General features: G+C 44.1%; 1 protein-coding gene across 1 annotated transcript in view; it reads left to right on the top strand.

The window, feature by feature from the left end:
• The window catches only part of LOC106578422 (catenin delta-2), a 422676-nt gene that overhangs the window by 349131 nt on the left and 58545 nt on the right, over positions 1-15000 (top strand). The window contains exons 16-19 of the mRNA XM_014157182.3: positions 7404-7521; positions 12580-12762; positions 13875-14048; positions 14196-14346. Of these exons, the coding sequence (XP_014012657.3) occupies positions 7404-7521; positions 12580-12762; positions 13875-14048; positions 14196-14346 (626 nt within the window). The remainder of the gene's footprint in view (positions 1-7403; positions 7522-12579; positions 12763-13874; positions 14049-14195; positions 14347-15000) is intronic.

Genomic DNA, 15000 nt, shown 5'->3' with positions numbered 1-15000 from the left:
AGTGGTTGTATTAATTTTGGATCTATCGCATCCCATAACTGTCCCAGACTATGCATGGAATATTTATTTCTCCCACAAAATAGAATAGGTCAACTTCTGTACTATGGGAGATAGTAGATTGACGTAGGCTACTGCTTTTGCTGTTCGTTAGGCCTCATCTTGTTGGCTGACGAAAAGTAAATGTTGAGAGTTCATCCAACATCTTCAATATGTGCCTTGGAATTCGATAAGGACGCGTGCAGTTGCGTCCCCGATGTGTCTGTCTTCACTTGTAGCCTGTGAGAAGGACCCGATCACATGACGGGCATTGGCTAATAAGAACTGAGATATCTAAGAGAGCCATGTGAGTGAGAGATGCCTCGGAGAACGCAGCTGGGAGAAGGGAATTCTAATGATTATATTGAGCCCAAGGGCACAAAGGCCACTGGCTGCAAAATACATGGAATTTTTAGGGGGCATTACGGCCACACAAAGGGGATGCCACTGGGAAATTTGTGGCATTATACAGTGCTTGTCAAATTGTGAATGAGAGACTGATGAAGTGTGCACAGCATGCACAAAAAAAGCAGAGCTCATGTCTTTCATGCAGCTATTTTTCAAATCATCATTAGAGTTGCATCATGCAGCCTTAGAATCTAAACATATTGCCCAACGTTTGTATTACAGCTAAAGTTGCATAAATAACTCTAAATTAAGCATATAGGATGACCTGTTTCTTTGTTAAGCGCTCAACACAGAATAGCTGCATGTGCGCACACTCCATGAAATCATTTGGAGAAAATATCCTGTCTATTTTATTCAGCTATGTTGAATAGTATTCTTCATACTATATATACTAAGCAAATCTGTTCTGCTAAATGAACTTGTGTAGCCCACAGCCATTTGGCATAGCCAGATCAGGACCTAATATATGGACAACTCAGAGTTTGCTATTTTTTTCTTCTGAAATAGACTACATTTTCTTCCTATCATGTTTCTTTAGACCTGTCTAAAATAAGTAATGGATATATTGTGATGGTGTTGGCTATATTAAATGGATTTCTTAGAGTTTTTTCAAATGTAGATATTCCAAAAGGTCTGCATCAGTGGCTTGTAGGCTGTGCTTGGAAGCCAGGAGATGCTAAATATTTTTACGTTAGACCGGTGGTTATTTGGTTGACAACCACCGGCTGACAAACTTTAATGACCACCCTAGCCCTAATCCTGTTGAAACATCTGTTGGCTGCCCCCTGCAACCGGTGTCTCTCACACACACACACACACACACACACACACACACACACACACACACACACACACACACACACACACACACACACACACACACACACACACACACACACACACACACACACACACACACAGAGAGACACACACACAGAGAGACACAGACAGTCCCTCTTCGGTTATTCATATCTTGGACAACAGAAGATAGCCATCTGGTGCTAATATTTTTTTCTACACTTGACCAAAAATCTAGTTTCTAGTAGCTTTATTGAAAATCTATAGATTTCAAATGTACTCTAAGTTTACTTGAAAGCCAATAAGATATACAGTTATTCAATGGTTGCTATACCAAATAATACATAATGCATTATAAACTGTGTGGTTCAAGCCCTGAATGCTGATTGGCTGACAGCCGTGGTATATCAAACCGTATACCACGGGTATGACAAAACATGTATTTTTACTGCTCTAATTACGTTGGTAACCAGTTTATAATAGCAGTAAGGCACCTCAGGGTCAATATACCACAGCTAAGGGCTGTATCCACGCACTCTGCTTTGCATCGTGCATAAGAACAGGCATTAGCCGTGGTATATTGGCCATATACCACACCCCCTCGTGCCTTATTGCTTAATTGTACCATGGCTTCACTTTGAAACTATTTACAGGAAAGTAGATAGTTATTCAACTGCTAAGAATAACACATATAAAAGTATTTAATGTGTGGGTTATTAAATCCTCTGCTAAAGGTGTTTAATAAGTAATTAGCTAACAAAGTATGCTAATTCATTAGATGGGATTTATAGAGAGTAACACATAATAAATTAGCAGCGTTAGCGCTAAAGGCTAACAGGCTCATTTACTGCTGGAAATAACCTGTTACCTGCCTGGAGATTTACACACACTCTGAGGATATGATTTGTTATATAGTAGAGTGTTTGAGGGTGTGTGCGTTGGTGTGTTTGTGTTTAATCTCAGCAATCTCCCCTAGTAGATTTCTGATGATCTGTCTCAGAGGTTTAAGAGGAGAGGCCAGACTATTTCTTCTTCTGACTCCATCACACACACACACACACACACACACACACACACACACACACACACACACACACACACACACACACACACACACACACACACACACACACACACACACACACACACACACACAGAGTAATTAGGTGGGGCTTATTCACATTTTCCCAAGTTCTTTCTTTCTTTCCTTATGACGGATGTCATCATCGCGTTACCTCCTCTCAGAAACCATACCGTCTGTTTCCAGCATATTATTACACAGTCTACACCACCATTCTACATCGGCAAGCTGGGCCCCTTGTGGGATCTATCGCATTATAATTAGCACTAGAGATGTGACTAAATCAGTTTAAAATCTGAACTCAAAACTATGACAGCTCTGCAGCCTTGTAAATTAAGATTTAGACCAGTGGTATTCACATTTTTTCCACCAGAATTTCTGGAGACCCATGTTTTTCACAACCTTAAAATCGGTACATTTAGATTTTTACATCAACAAATAACCTCTTATCTAAATGAAAAGAAACCAATAAATACATTTACCCCAAAATTATATATTTCTAATTATCTTTCTCAAAAGAAATTGTATATTTTCCCATAAAAAAATCAAAATGAATTGGTGACCCCACTGCAGTTCCACCGTGGCGACCACTGATTTAGACAATGGTCTATGTCTGGGTACTTCTTTCTTACTTTCTTACTCTGTCCTGGTGGAACTCAGACATGCTAGTCTCTATTGACAACCAATCCACAACAGAAGGAGAGATGTGGGAGAGAGGTGAGGATAGGGCTGTGTCCTCTCTGCTTCATTAAAACTGTACTCAGGAAATTAAGATGGCTTCCCACTCACACATCAAGCTGGCTATAAGTAGAAACATACTGTTTATAACCCATCTCTACTCATAAGCAAGACTGTTGTGTTGGAATGATGAATTACTTGAATGTATTCGAATGTGAGTGTTTGAATATCATTAAGGTTTGAGGTTGATCAGGTTAATCAATCAGCCTATTTAAACATAATTAAAACATCCTGTCAGCCTTATTTGGGATTGATCCCCATAATTTACTTTAATTCATATTGTATTCTGAGTTCATATCTGTCAGAACCATTGTCTCTGTTAGCAGCGAGAGCACAGTTTAAGGTTTCGTCATGTATAGTATAATTTGTATGTTTGGTATTCAGAGAGCAGAGGAGATGACTTGACCTTCAGTGTGAACACAAAGCCCAGAGCTGGAACGTCTAATTGACTGTCTGTCTGCTCATTACTGAAACACATGATTGGCTTCAGTTCACTCTGTTGGGATGGACGCTGCTCTCACTTCATTTCCCTGGCCTGACTGACAAATGTCTCTATGTTTATTCATACATACAGGACCATCTTCCCTGTCCTGTCCTCACCCTACTCCTGTCCTCTGCGCTCGCCTCCAACCTCACCAACAACTCACCCTGTCGCCTTGTCTCCTTGTTATGAAGTCGCATGTGAAAAAAGCAAGTTTACAAATGAAAGAAAATAGCTTAGTGCATACTGTAACACACATGAAATCACACAAATTAACTTTTGCAAATTCAGAACGTTCATAAATAGTGGTTTTGGACATCAAAACAGTGGCTGCCAGCTATGTTGAATGTTTATTAAGTCAATATACCCAAAACCATAAAGAAAATTAGCAGCATGGTGTCAAACATTAATACCCCAAATCATCAATACAGCTTCAATGACATGTAGCTAATGCCTTTATGAATATTTCACATTACAGAGAGAGGGGAAGGGAGAGAGAGAGAGAGATACTATCAGAAAGAGAGATAGCGAGAAGCTAGACTTGGCGGGATATGTGTTCGGCAAATATATCATTTTCTTCCCCTGTCATCTGGCAATTGTACTGAATGAACTGTTACAATTGATTTAGCTGGCTCTGAAGCACTGAAAAGAAATGACAGAGCCAGGTAGTGTATGAGTCTGTATTGTGTATTATCATCCATGGCTGACTGGGAGATTGCATGGTGCGTGGATCAAATAGGTTCAGTCCCATTGGTACCCAGCTGAGAATGATACTGACACCAGAGGAGGCTGGTGGGAGAAGCTATGGGCTCATTGTAATGGCTGGAATGGAATCAATGGAACTGAGTCCAGCAAGTTGTTTCCATGTATTTGATGTGTTTGGTACCGTTCCATTGATTCCATTCCAGCCGTGACAATGAGCCCACCCTCCCAATGCTCCTCAAACCAGCCTCCTGTAATTGACACAGTCACACACACATAAAGTGCATTGGAAAAGTATTCAGACCCCTTGACTTTTTCCACATTTTGTTACGTTACAGCCTTATTCTAAATGTTATTAAATTGAATTTTTTCTCATCAATCTACACACAATACCCAATAGAGAAATTTGTGCAGATTTATACAAATAAAAATACTGAAATATCACATTTACAGAAGTATTCAGACTCTTTACTCAGTACTTTGTTGACGCACCTTTGGCAGCAATTACAGCCTGGAGTCTTCTTGCGTATGAGCTTGGCACACCTGTATTTGGGGAGTTTCTCCCATTCTTCTCAGCAGATCCTCTCAAGCTCTGTCAGGTTGGATGGGGAGCGTTGCTGCACAGCTATTTTCAGGTCTCTCCAGAGATGTTAGATCGGGTTCAAGTTCGGGCTCTGACTGGGCCACTCAAGGACATTCAGAGGCTTGTCCCGAAACCACTCCTGCGTTGTCTTGGCTGTGTGCTTAGGTTCGTTGTCCTGTTGGAAGGGGAACCTTCGCCCCAGTCTGAGGTCCTGAGTGCTCTGGAGCAGGTTTTCATCAAGGATCTCTCTGTACTTTTCTCCGTTCATCTTTGCCTCAATCCTGACTAGTCTCCCAGTCGCTGCCACTGAAAAACACCCCCACAGCATGATGCTGCCACCCCCATGCTTCATCGTAGGGATGGTGCCAGGTTTCCTCCAGACGTGATGCTTGGCATTGAGGCCAAAGAGTTGAATCTTGGTTTCATCAGAACAGAGAAACTTGTTTCTCATGGTCAGAGAGTTTTTAGGTGCCTTTTGGCAAACTCCACGCGGGCTGTCATGTTTCTTTTACTGAGGAGTGGCTTCCGTCTGGCACTTTACCATAAAGTCCTGATTGGTGGAATGCTGCAGAGATGGTTGTCCTTCTGGAAGGTTCTCCCATCTCCACAAAGGAACTCTAGAGCTCTGTCAGAGTGACCATTGGGTTCTTGGTCACCTCCCTGACCAAGGCCCCTCTCCACCGATTGCTCAGTTTGACCGGGCGGCCAGCTCTAGGAAGAGTCTTTGTGGTTCCAAAGTTCTTCCATTTAAGAATGATGAAGGCCACTGTATTCTTGGGGACCTTCAATGCTGCAGAAATGTTTTGGTACCCTTCCCCAGATCTGTGCCTCGAGACAATCCTGTCTCGGAGCTCTACGGACAATTCCTTCGACCTCATGGCTTGGTTTTTGCTCTGACATGCACTGTCAACTGTGGGACCTTATATCGACAGGTGTGTGCCTTTCCAAAATAATATCCAATCAATTGAATTTACCACAAGGGGACTCCAAGCAAGTTGTAGAAACACCTCAAGGATGATCAATGGAAACAGGATGCACCTGTGCTCAATTTTGAGTCTCATAGCAAAGGGTCTGAATACTTATGTAAACAAGTTTGTTTTTATAAATGTGTATACAAATCTCATAACCTGTTTTCACTTTGTCATTATGGGGTATTGTGTGTGAATTGCTGAGGATTTACATTTGTATTAATCCATTTTAGAGTAAGGCTGTAACGTAGAAAATGTGGAAAAAGTCAAGGAATCTGAATACTTTTCGAAGGCAGGTATGCACAGCCAGGTCACCCGTGATTCAAGTCAGCATTCGACATCCGTCCATCTCTGAGGACGCTGGGAGATGAAGTGGAAACCGGCCATTAGGGGCAACAGTGAGCGACGTTATATTGAAGTAGGTTTCGGTTTTGCTAGGGCATTGTGGACATAGATGGCGGATGGGCGTTAGCATCTGATTCCAGAGGTTCGAATTCAGCAATATAAAGTAGTTATTTTTATTTTTGTTTTAAGCCTATCCCAAACCTTAACCCTTACCTTAACCATTCTGAGTTAATTCCTTAACCTTAAGAATTAGGAGTTAATGCCTAAACCTAACCCTAAACACTTCGAAATTTGATGTTTGCAACAACTTCTAAATGTTACATTTGGGAAACATGGATGAACATCTAATTCTGACATGAGATTGTGAGAGCTAGTTGAGTAGGCCTATCATTACTTCACTGAATAACAGAATTATACTAAAATACATACTTGAATGTTTGAGAGTTGGCTCAATTCCATGCCCTGGACCAAAGCTAGCTAACAAGCGTGTATGTGTTGAGCGGCACCAGAATTAAAAACAAGCCTTAACGTTTTGTAGTTAATAAATCCAATGTGACTGTAAAAACTAGTTGGGTACGCACAAAGAGCAGACACACACACATGCTCACAAACACACAAACATATTCATTTTTTTCCCTTCATTCTGGTTCAATCTTGCATTTCCCTCCTGAGTGGCACGGTGGTCTAAGGCACTGCATTGCAATGTTAGCTGTGCCTATAGAGATTCTGGGTTCGAGTCTAGGCTCTGTCGCAGCCGGCCGCGACTGGGAGACCCATATGGCGGCGCACAATTGGCCTAGCGTCGTCTGGGTTAGGGGAGGGTTTGACCGGCAGGGATGTCCTTGTCCCATTGCGACTCCTGTGATGGGCTGGGCCCAGTGCACGCTGATGCGGTCGCCAGGTGTACGGTGTTTCCTCCGACACATTGGTGCGGCTCGATTCCGGGTTAAGTTGGCATTGTGTCAAGAAGCAGTGCGGCTTGGTTGGGTTGTGTTTTGGAGGACGCACGGCTCTTGACCTTCGCCTCTCCCGAGTCCGTATGGGAGTTGCAGTGATGAGACAAGACTGTAACTACCAATTGGATACCACGAAATTGGGGTAAAAAATATATATATAATATATTTTTTTAAAGATTACAAAAATCTTGCATTTCCCTTTTGGGTGGATATCATTCCCGAATCCCAATGTTAGAGTTTTACAGCCCCATACCCTGTGGTGTATCAAATTATCTCTGACCTGTCCCCATCCCTCTTTGTGTTTCAGAAACGTGAGTTCTGCTGGAGAGGAGGCCAGGAGGAGGATGAGAGAGTGTGACGGACTGACAGACTCTCTCCTCTACATCATACAGACCGCTCTGGGCAGCAACGACATCGACAGCAAGGTGTGTGTGGGGGTCTGCGTGTGTGTGTCCATCAGTTCAATACAATAGTAGAGAAATGTTGTGGATGGCTACCTTCTCAAGGTTGTTTTAGCTTAGTCTCTCTAAATGAGGAGTTTATTTCCAAAACGCTATATCCACCAATTGTCATCAGAAAGGATTGCTTATGGGTACTTTCATATGTGTGTAAAATATTACTGTTCTCAGATTTTTGATTCATAGATTTTTGATGTGTATGACATTTCTTTTGTTTGGAAAAACGCTATATATCCATTGTTTAGCTGGAATGAAATGTTCGTATCCTGTATATTTGACTGTGATTGTCTCACCTAGCTATCTTAACATGAATGCACTAACTGTAAGTCACTCTATATAAGAGCATCTGCTAAATTACAAAAATATAAAATGTAAATGTTTTACATACAGATCTCATGTTACTGTATTTAATTATTTAAAAAATGTTTTTGCAATATTGATGTCACAAATGTATAATTTGTGCAGTTCTTTATTAGAAATGTAGTTATTTATGGCCTCCCAAGTGGCGCAGCGGTCTAAGGCATGAATTCAAAATGGAGGCATCACTACAGACACGGGTTCGATCCCAGGCTGTGTCAAAGCTGGCCGTGACCAGGAGATCCTTGAGGCGGTGCACAATTGGCCCAGCGTCATCCGGGTTAGGGGAGGATTTGGCCGGCTGGGATTTCCATGTCGCACTCTAGCGACTCCTTGTGGCGGACCGGGTGCCTGCAAGCTGACTCGGTCACCAGCTAGACAATGTTTCTGACACATTGGTGTGGCTGGCTTCCGGGTTAAGTGAGCACTGTGTCAAGAAGCATTATGGCTTGGCAGGGTTGTGTTTTGGAGGACGCATAGCTCTCGACCTTTGCCTCTCCCAAGTCCGTAAGACAGTTGCAGCGATAGGACAAGACTGTAACTACCAATTGGGGAGAAAAAGGGGTAAAAGTACAAAAATAGAAATGTAGTTATTCGTTACATTTGGCTGTGTAAAACCTAGCAGTACTACTAATTTCTCTGAAAGTGAAGAGGATATATACAGTGACTTCAGAAAGTATTCATACCCATTGACTTATTCCTCATTTTGTTGTGTTACAGCCTGAATTCAAAATGGATTTAAAAAAGCAACATGTTCTCACCTATTGTCACGTCCTGACCAGCAGAGGGAGTAATTGTATTAGTTTTGGTCAGGACGTGGCAGGGGTTTTGTGTTGTGTGTAGGTTGGGTGCTGGACTCTCAATTGGAGGCAGGTGTTTCTAGTTGCCTCTGATTGGGAGTCCTATAAACAGGTGTGTGTTTTTCTTTGTGTTTGTGGGTAGTTGTTTTTGCACTGCGTTTTGTTTGCCTGCAAAACTGTTCCTGTCGTGTTGCTGTATTTTCTTGTTTTTTCCGTGGTCAACGTCCTTTAATAAATATGTTGTTGAACACGCAACCCGCTGCGCCTTGGTCCATTCCTGACGACAGATGTGACAGAACTACCCACCATACCAGGACCAAGCAGCGGAGGAATTCTGGCGAGGACTGGGGAATACGGCGGGTAAGGGAGCCCGAGAGGCAGCCCCAATAATTTTTTTGGGGGGGGCACAAGGGCTGTTTGGCGGGGGGAGATTGGAGACCCAGGCCAGCTCCCCGTACCCTTTTTGGACATAAACAGACTGGATAGGTCCCGTGCTTTGGGGTAGGTGCTGTGGTGAGGCCTGGTATTTTCAGGCCGGTATGCGCAGTACCAGCGCCCCGCATGTGCCAGGGGAGAGTGAGCATCGAGCCTGAAGGGGTGATGCCAACCCTGCGCTCGAGACCGTCAGTGCGCCTCTACGGTCCAGTATTCCCCTCTACACGCACTAGCCTTGAGGTGCGTGTCTCCAGGCTGGCACGTCCTGTACCAGCCCCACGCATCAGGCTTCTAGTGCGTCAGCCCAGCCTCGCCAGTCTGGAGTCGCCAGAGCTGCCCGGAGATGCCAGAGTGGCCCGTCTGCCCGGATCTGCCAGAGTGGCCCGTCTGCCCGGATCAGCCAGAGTGGCCCGTCTGCCCGGATCAGCCAGAGTGGCCCGTCTGCCCGGATCAGCCAGAGTGGCCCGTCTGCCCGGATCAGCCAGAGTGGCCCGCCTGTCCTCCGGCCCAGCCCGAGTGGCCCGCCTGTCCTCCGGCCCAGCCCGAGTGGCCCGCCTGTCCTCCGGCCCAGCCCGAGTGGCCCGCCTGTCCTCCGGTCCAGCCCGAGTGTCCCGCCTGTCCTCCGGCCCAGCCCGAGTGGCCCGCCTGTCCTCCAGCCCAGCCCGAGTGGCCCGCCTGTCCTCCGGCCCAGCCCGAGTGGCCCGTCTGCTCGGGTCAGCCAGAGTGGCCGGTCTGCCCGGCGCAGCCATCGGCGCCACCTAAGTGGGCGACGCCGAAGGTGGAGCGAGGTCCACGTCCCGCACCTGAGCCGCCTCCTATATAGGTGAATTGGGGAGGGGGGGTGTAGCACAGTGCCGTCGTTGATGGCAGCCACCCTCCCTTCCCTCCCTTTAGTTTAGGGGGATTTTTTATTTTTTATTTTATTTTTTTGTCTTGTCTTTTTGGTGCAGTCGGGGTCTGCACCTTTAGGTGGAGGGGGGGTACTGTCACGTCCTGACCAGCAGAGGGAGTAATTGTATTAGTTTTGGTCAGGACGTGGCAGGGGTTTTGTGTTGTGTGTAGGTTGGGTGCTGGACTCTCAATTGGAGGCAGGTGTTTCTAGTTGCCTCTGATTGGGAGTCCTATAAACAGGTGTGTGTTTTTCTTTGTGTTTGTGGGTAGTTGTTTTTGCACTGCGTTTTGTTAGCCTGCAAAACTGTTCCTGTCGTGTTGCTGTATTTTCTTGTTTTTTCCATGGTCAACGTCCTTTAATAAATATGTTGTTGAACACGCAACCCGCTGCGCCTTGGTCCATTCCTGACGACAGATGTGACACCTATCCACACACAATACCCCATAATGACAAAGTAAAAACCTGTTTTTAGAAATGTTTGGTAATTTATTGAAAATGAAATACAGAAATATTTCATTTACAAACAGGACCAGTCAAAATTTTGGACACACCTACTCATTCAAAGTTTATCTTTATTTGTACTATTTTGAAATAACAATAATCATGTAGTAACCAAAAAAGTGTTAAACAAATCAAAATATATTTGAGATTTGAGATTTTTCAAAGTAGCCACCTTTTGCCTTGATGACAGCTTCGCACGCTCTTGACATACTTTCTGAAGGAACTGTAGCATTTTGCCAAAAAACATGATTATTTGTCTATTTGAAATAAAACCATCAAGTGATACATTTTAAACAAATACGTCTGTCATTGAAAAACCCCACGTCAGGATTAGATAGTGAAAAAACACACGTCTTTCATAATGGAAATAGCGATTTGGAATGTAACTCTTTCATTCCTTAGCCATTCTAACAACTCGCCCATCTCTGCTCTCTGCACAGTAACGAGAATTGATTGGCAAGCATGGGGCCAATAGCCATTGTCATTGACTAGTCCCAAGTTATTAGGAGACACTCTGACAGGGTGACACTTTTCATTATTTTTATGGACTTTCTGTCCTCCTGATCTAGCCTCTATCTCTCTCTCTCTCTTTCTTTAATCTTTATATTCTGTCTTTCTCTTCTATTTTTTCTACCTCCCACTTTCTTTCTCTACCTTTATCCTGTCACTCTGTTCAATAAGTGAAATTAAACCAACCTTCATTCCCTGTTGTAGTTTACCTCCAGAGTTGTTTACATTTGTTGGTTACTTCTGGGGTTGTTTACCTGATGTTTACCTCCAGAGTTGTTTACCTTTGTTGGTTACTTACATTTTAGTCATTTAGCAGACGGTCTTATCCAGAGCGACTTACAGTAGTGAATGCATACATTTCATACATTCTTTTCTCCATACTTCTGGGGTTGTTTACCTGATGTTTACCTCTGGAGTTGTTTACATGTTGTTTACATCTGGAGTTGTTTACCTGTGTTTACTTCTGGAGTTGTTTATCTGTGTTTACTTCTGGAGTTGTTTACCTGTTCACCGCTGGAGTTGTTTACCTGTTGTTTACCTCTGGAGTTGTTTACCTGATGTTTACCTCTGGAGTTGTTTACATGTTGTTTACAACTGGAGTTGTTTACCTGTGTTTACTTCTGGGGTTGTTTACCTGATGTTTACCTCTGGAGTTGTTTACATGTTGTTTACATCTGGAGTTGTTTTCCTGTGTTTACTTCTGGAGTTGTTTACCTGTTTACCGCTGGAGTTGTTTACCTCTTGTTTACCTCTAGAGTTATTTACCTCGGCTATTTTCAGAGGTAAACAACTAACTCCTCTAACAGGTCTCCTCTAACAGGTCTCCTCTAACAGGTCTCCTCTAACAGGTCTGTTGGAGCTAATTGGAACAACTCAGTGTTTTGTATTATGTCTGTAATGCCAGAAAAGCTATATAGTCAGTCTAGGTATTCTGTTCAATTAGCGTCATTGTAGTTGCTTGTGTAAAGGATCGGTCTGAGAGACTTCTAAAAAACAGGAGTCCTACGAAATGATTGATGATTTTTCTTTGTTATTTCCACGTAGTCTGCTTTCCATATCACTTCCAAACGCTCCTTATGTGTGATACTTTACACAGGCACTCACACGCTAACACACACGCACAGACACACACACTCCTCTGCTGTTGCTAATTCGTCTTCTCCTAACACAATGTTAAATGGAGTGTGATACGATGTTTCGGACTCATTTTTCCTAATTTGAGAGAATTTCTTTAAACTAATTTGGAAGTTCGAGCACGTCCCGATTCTCGGATGGAATTAGGCACTCTTCCTTTTAAGTGCTGCTTCACACACACACACACACACACACACACACACACACACACACACACACACACACACACACACACACACACACACACACACACACACACACACACACACACACACACACACACACACACACACACACACACACATTTTCGTAGGGTACATGCTCTTTAGTAGGTTAAATTATCATATTCCTTTCTCTCTCCCTCCTCTCCCCACACTCTCCCCTCTCCCCATGTAGACCATAGAAAACTGTGTGTGTATACTGCGTAACCTGTCCTACCGACTGGCAGCGGAGACATCTCAGGGCCAGCAGCTGGGTTCAGAAGAGCTGGACGGTCTGCTGTGTGACGCCAACGGACGTGACGGAGAGACCTCAGGCTGCTGGGGAAAGAAGAAGAAGAAGAAGAAGGGACAGGACCAGGTGGACACACACACACACACACACACAGACAGACACGCACAGACAGACACGCACAGACGATCTCAATACATAAACATCTAAATATATATTTTTGAAGTGGCAAGTGGAAGCATAACCAACCCTGTTACACACACACACACACACACACACACACACACACACACACACACACACACACACACACACACACACACACACACACACACACACACACACACACACACACACACACAGTACAGGCAAACACATATGGTAAAAGCTCCCGCCAAGCCATGTAGTTTGTTCACTGCAGGGATTTTCTGAAGGGACAGACTAATAAATGATGATCCAAATTATGAATCAAGTGAAATCTTCAAACAGAGAACATTAAAAGACCACAAACTCTTTTATTATGTATTAACTGTCAGATGAGCATCTTTGTCTCTCTTTTTCTTTTGGCTCAAACCTTCAATCACTTGTTATTTCTTCCCACCATCACACTCCAGGCATCAGTCACTACTACTGCTGCTTTTCTATTCGCTCAGATCCCTCCCCTCGGACCAATCATATGCTCTGTTGCGCACAAGCTATGAAGGCTTTGTTCAATCAGCTCAGCTCTCATTCACTCTGGTTACAAACAGTTAAAAACACAAAATGTCTCCAAAAAGTTTTCACCACATTCATAACTGTTAGGGCACATTATCTGCACTGTTCAAGTTATATTTCTCCTCAATCTCCCAAAGGTTTTATCATCAAAGATCAGAGCCTAGATTAGGCAGATCAGAACCTAGATTAGGCAGATCAGTACCTAGATTAGGCAGATCAGAACCTAGAGTAGGCATCATGAAGATTTTCCCTTTGATTGATTGATCAAAGGGAAAAGGTTTCTATCTTGACATATAGACTCAGAGCTGTTGCTTGGAGGGTGTACTGCCTAGTCTTATTCTACGGAGAAGTGGGAATTTGAGGGGCATACACAGCTATATTGCTAATGAAAGCGCAGAGATAGATGTGGAGAAAGAAATAGGGAGAATAGTATTCTAACTTCCTTTTTCCTTACCCCCACAACCCCCTCACTCCCATCCCTTCGCTCTTTCTATCTCTCTTGCCCCTCTCTCTCCCACCTCCTATAGTGGGATGGTGTAGGCCCTCTCCAAGACTCAGCTGACCCTCCTAAAGGGGTCCAGATGTTATGGCACCCGTCCATAGTGAAGCCCTACCTCACCCTGCTTTCAGAGTGCTCCAACCCTGATACACTGGAGGGAGCGGCTGGAGCACTGCAGAACCTGGCTGCAGGCAGCTGGAAGGTAGGGGTGGTCCTACTGTACTGTATAACTCAACCCCTCCTGGCTTCAGTCTTACTCTTCGCCTCCCTCTACAGTGGTCCGTCAGTCTAACTCTTCCCCTCCCTCTACAGTGGTCCGTCAGTCTAACTCTTCCCCCTCTCTCTCCAGTGGTCTGTGTATATCCGGGCTGCGGTGCGTAAAGAGAAAGGCCTTCCTATCCTGGTGGAGTTGTTGAGGATAGACAATGACCGTGTGGTGTGTGCCGTGGCCACTGCACTCAGGAATATGGCCCTGGACATCAGAAACAAAGAACTGATAGGTAAGACACACACACTTCACATTGCATCAGCTCTGGCCAGCTGTGGGTTGTCAGTGTAACTGAGCGATTGCAGCTGAGGAGTCTTCAGTGGCGTCTGTGATTGAAGCAGATCAAAGGAGGGTGATGGACTCTGAATCAGAGACTTTGTTAACGAATGTGAAGCGCACGGCTAATGACTGTCTACTTGTCCCACTGTACAGACCTCACAAGGCCTCACGATTCAATAATAAGCTTTGTACGCTCAAGGTAGAAATGTTCCCTAACCACAGATCTAGCATCAGTACTTTACACCCATTTCCAACCTTAACCATTAGGGGGATGAATACAAATATTACCCTAGTTACAATGTCTGCCGTCTCCTGTATAGGAGTGGAAGGCATAACCCAGCGTTTAGCTTTAACAGAAAGACACAGTGTGTTGTTTTGGTCTCTGCACCACAAGAGACGCCAGGCTGAATAATGTAATCCCTCACAAATTCACGGGAAAATCAATTCCAATTTGTCGAGCGGTTTCATTTGAATACACTTCTTAGTAATTCAGCGGCGCTGTATAACACAGCTTATATTGGTAGTAATTCTATTGAACCAGAGAGAGCGGGTTGGGGGGGGGGAGATAGTTTGCTCTAGGGTAGGGGTTGAGTTTATATGTGAGGAC

This window comes from Salmo salar, chromosome 19 (genome assembly GCF_965601325.2).
Source record: "Salmo salar chromosome 19, fSalSal1, whole genome shotgun sequence".
Lineage (NCBI taxonomy): Eukaryota > Metazoa > Chordata > Actinopteri > Salmoniformes > Salmonidae > Salmo > Salmo salar.
This window is presented reverse-complemented; position numbering and strand designations above follow the sequence as displayed.